The sequence below is a fragment of the Rosa rugosa genome, chromosome 2 (assembly GCF_958449725.1).
Source record: "Rosa rugosa chromosome 2, drRosRugo1.1, whole genome shotgun sequence".
NCBI classification, from domain to species: domain Eukaryota; kingdom Viridiplantae; phylum Streptophyta; class Magnoliopsida; order Rosales; family Rosaceae; genus Rosa; species Rosa rugosa.
The window spans coordinates 60,960,442-60,965,052 of NC_084821.1; the positions used below are offsets into that span (position 1 = coordinate 60,960,442).

Genomic DNA, 4,611 nt, shown 5'->3' on the forward strand with positions numbered 1-4,611 from the left:
TGTTTGAAAAAAAAAGAATAAATAAAATAAATTAAAAAGAATAAATTAAAAAAAAGAGAAAGGAATAAATTTATTAAAAACAAAAAGAACTGAGGGCATAATAGACATTTCGCCGCGACTTTTAGACGGCAAGGACCTATTGGTCTGAAATTTTGAAGTACAGGGACTAAACATGTGAAATTAGAAGGTCAGGGACTGAAGTGTTTTATGGTCAAAAGCTCAAGGACTAAACAGTATTTAGTCCTTTACAAAACATAGTTCTAGTACTCACTCAGCAGAGCCTGGTTTCAAACTTGAGACTTATGCCCATGCTGAAAAGTTCCTTGGCACGTACAATAACTTCGCCCCATATGGAACATTCAACCTGACAAGGTCATCAACAGACTTACAGACCCGGCAATCCTTTTTTTTTTTGGAGAAACGGATAAATCCATTAAAGGGACAAGCCCAAAGAGAGCCCAGAGGGGGGCCTCAACCCAGCTGATAACAAAATAAAGAAGCAATCCTTGATTCTATAGTTTCCAACTATATATTTTAATGTCTCTTTTAGTAATTTCATGTACTCATAAAATTTGATGTTAGGCTGGTGTGTAAAAAAAGATATGTGTATTTAATATTTAAAAGTGTATGAATAAAATTTCTCCAACAAGAAAAAAAAAAAAAAACAAAAAACAAAAAACAAAACAACTAGGTGTGTTCTATGGTTTCTCCTCTTGAAATTCCAAATAAATTGCAAGTACACAGTAAATGATTTCAAAGTGCTCGATATGGATATCGAATATTTATTAGAATGCAAACTGAAAGTGGCATTCAATCTCACATTATTACCTGCCAATGCACACAAACAATAATAAGTACAACATCAGAAACAGTCTTGAAGAGGCAAATGACAAACTGAGATCGATTCTTGCATCTTCCCACACGTACAGAAAGGATTCTTCATAAAACTGCGTCAAATCATCTTCAATATATACTTTGTCAGACCATATCGGTTCTGCAAAAGGTGTAACAAGAAAAAAAACAAATATTTGGTAAATCTTTGTTTCATTCCATATCTTACGTGGCTCGGAACACTAAATTGCACACAATAGTTTCCATTGTTGTGTACCATTTCTTGTATAGTATGATAAGAGGCTAAATATACATACCTTGCAGGAGGAAGAAACACTAGGCCAAGTTTTCGTGGATCCGATTGGATGATTGTTGGAAAATATGTCTGATATCCGAGATGTGTTGTACCTTAGACCGATCCACACCTCCTATCCGAATGGGCTGTATAATTTCAATGGGAACAATTGCCAGGCCCAAAGTTTGTAGATTAGAAAGGTATTCAATGCCTAGTGGCACTGTCTTCAACTCCATGAAGTTGTCAACCCACAAGTACCGGAGATTTGGCATCACCCCTCTTTCTATACTTATCTTTTTCACTGAGGTAAAATTCAACAAATGCAACCTCTCCAGCTTTACAAAGCCTCTGCGAAAACACAACTCTTCCCCAACATATGCATTACAAAGATAAAGCCATGTCAGATTGGCCAGTGCTTCAATTTGAGGTAGTAAATCCTCTTCAAGTCTAGACCAACGCAGAGACAGATGTACAAGGCTCTGCAGTGAGGAAAACCAAGGTAATGCGTTTTGCAGTCTGCCAGTCAAATAAAGCGTTCGAAGGCGCGAAAGAGGTGGACATTGTGCTTTCACTGGAAGGATTTCCTCTTCATTACTTGCCATTAAAACCATAGATTGAAGCAGATTCAACTTTTCAATTGAGACCCAAAGGTCAATCTCATCTCTTTCTTTCACATTTGATATACCGATGCTCTTAAGTTGAGTCATGTTTCCGATAAATCTAATAGTATCCCCTTCTGATTCAATCATTGATAAACTTTGCAATTTCTGCAACTGACAAATATTTGATGGCACTTTTATCCCACTCACATAATTAAAGTCTAGAAAGCTTCCAGTGTAGCGATACATAATTAGATGGCGCAGGTTCAGCAACTTTGCACTTCCTTGTGGAAGCGACGCTATCTTAGAATCCTTGATGTTCAGAAATTGAAGGTTGCGGAGACGCCCTATGGACTCGGGAAGTTTCTTGATTAAAGTGTTCCTCAAATTTAAATATCTCAAGTTGAACAAGTAAACAACGGCATCTGGTAGTTTATCAATCTGGACATCCTCCAAGTCTAGAGTCCTCAACAATTTGAATCGAGAAACCAGTGTATTTGAGAAAGAGGATGAGGACATGTCAGTTGCAAAGACAAGAAGAGAACGAATCTTTGACTTACCCGGCAATGATTTAATTTCTCCTCCATCACTCGTTGTGTGAATTGACAAGCGACGGGTTGAGATCTCTTCCATTACTTCTTTCCCATCATAGACAAGACCAAATTTTTCCTTCTCGGCTGTCGACAAAGCAAGCTCCCGCATCAGATCATGCATCTTAACTTGTTTCGGCCTTCCTGTACCATTTCTCCTTACAACTTGTAACATGCTACGGAAACAGAGCTCCATAAGATTGTCGTCTGCAACTTCTTCTGGTGTGACCCCTTTCACAAGTTCAGCAAATCCTTCGGCTATCCACAATCTAGTGAGCCTTTTTCTTTTAATTACAAAATCTTCTGGGAATAGAGAGCAATAGAGGAAGCAATGTTTCAATTGAGATGGCAAATCACTGAAACTCATGAACAAGATGTTTTTCATAGGGTCTAGCAATGAATTTTTATGTAGATGCCAATTAAAGCTGTTGAGGACTTGGTCCCATTGATCCAGTGACTTCTTAGAAGACATAAGACCACCTAAAGACACAATAGCCAAAGGAAGGCCTTCACACTTATCCACAAGTTGGCAAGCTAATGATTCAAGCTCAGTAGGACAAGTTTTATCCTGATTAGTTGAGAATGCTTTCTTGCTAAAGAGCTCCCAAGTCTCATTCTTTAGCAGGGGTTGAATATGGTGAACATGGCTTTTAACTCCAAAAGAATTGCATGCTACATCTTCTTTTCGAGTTGTAACTATGATTCGACTTCCGAGTTGCCTATCTTGAAGTGATACCTTTATTTCTCTCCAACCTTTTATATCCCACACGTCATCTAGAACAACCAGGTATCTTTTGGACTCCAAGTAGTTAACTAGTAACCCTAGCAATTCTATGCGGCTCATGGCATTCAAATTTCCAGAGTACTCTTCCTTCCTTGATTTGTAGAGTTCCCTAATCAAGCTTCGAAACAAGTGTACGACATCATAAGTTTGGGAAATGGTAATCCATGCGTAACAATTGAAATGTCTCTTCACCTTTTCATTGTTGAAGGTCTTGGCAACTAGAGTTGTCTTTCCAGAGCCTCCCATGCCAACCACAGATATAACAGTTTGGTGTTGCTCTTCATCCATGAGCCATCCCATCAGTATTTGCTTCTTGCCTTCAATCCCAACCAGTTCGTCTTCCATAATGAAAATAGAGGACTCCACTTGGTTCTGCACCAATTTGTGAATATCTTCAGATGTAGTTGCTCCTCCTACATGGCCAACACCGTACCTTTGATTCCTCTCTGGAATGGCTTTGATCATTTCAGTAATTTTCTTCAACTTCTTTGCAATTTTATGCCTGAACCAAAGATGACTTGGAGCGCCAATGGTTTTGTGCAGCCCCCTTGAAAGTCGACCCCCACTTTGCTTCTCATACATGTGATACATGAATTCATCAATGATATCTTCAACTTGATTGGCTAAGTCTCTGATGCTTGCAACCCACAATTTCCCTCCTTCAGTTTTTGTTTTGTTGGTCTCCGCATCCACTAGGAAAGCTTTCATGCTTAGAAACTCCTCCTTAATCTTTTCAACTTCATCACGAACATCGGCTATGGTTTTTCCTTCGTTCTCAAGAATTGTCAGAAGTTTTCCAATTAAGAGGTCCGTTGCAGATAAGGCCATAGTAGCCATCTGTCATTATACTCTCGATCTCTCTGTAAAGAAGAGAGAGAGTTCAACAACAACTAATAAAATCCATAACTAAACAAGTAAGGGTGACGAGTATTTCCAACAGGACAAAACTAATATCGAAATAAATTGGCTTGCTTTTTAAAGAATGATAGGTGTAGAACTATGTACCCGGTGTGGATGTATATTGCTGATAAGATGTGAAATTTCACAGAAGAACTGGAGTGATCTGTTTCAATTCCATGAAGAACTGGACTCGATCTAACGGCTCTCTCTAGTAAACAACTCAAGAAGAAGACTTCCGGTGCAGCTTTTGCTAAAATGTAGTTGATATGATTCATATGTAATTTACAGAGAAAGTATACTGAACCTGCTGCATCCTACCTCTGTTGAAAACAAACACCAAGACTTTTGACGCGTAGTTGTCCATCAGTCTAGTTGTCTTCTAAATTGCTCAGAAACAAAATATTAAGAGGAGTTTCGACTCTAGTAAAGTAGTAATAAGTCACATTACTAGTGCTGGAAGGAGTTGGCATTTCATATTACTATATTAGCAAGACTTTGATTATTCTCTTTTAGTACCCAACCATTCATGAGCAGAGCATACAATGCTAAATTGTAACGCTCAGTTATCTGAACTTTATTTACTGTGATAAATCCTGCTATGTTTCAGGAAAC

At 38.3% G+C, this 4,611-nt stretch overlaps 1 protein-coding gene across 1 annotated transcript; it reads right to left on the reverse strand.

Annotated features, from left to right (window-relative positions):
* Positions 1 to 1,167: 1,167 nt before the first annotated feature.
* On the reverse strand, positions 1,168 to 3,936 carry LOC133731205 (disease resistance protein RPM1-like). The gene has a single exon (XM_062158633.1). It carries the CDS (start codon positions 3,934 to 3,936, stop codon positions 1,168 to 1,170), a length of 2,769 nt encoding a protein of 922 aa, XP_062014617.1.
* Positions 3,937 to 4,611: the final 675 nt, after the last annotated feature.

Bases quoted from the DNA above. Each gene is read 5' to 3' on its own strand.
- LOC133731205 (XM_062158633.1), bottom strand. From the start codon at position 3,936: ATGGCTACTATGGCCTTATCTGCAACGGACCTCTTAATTGGAAAACTT.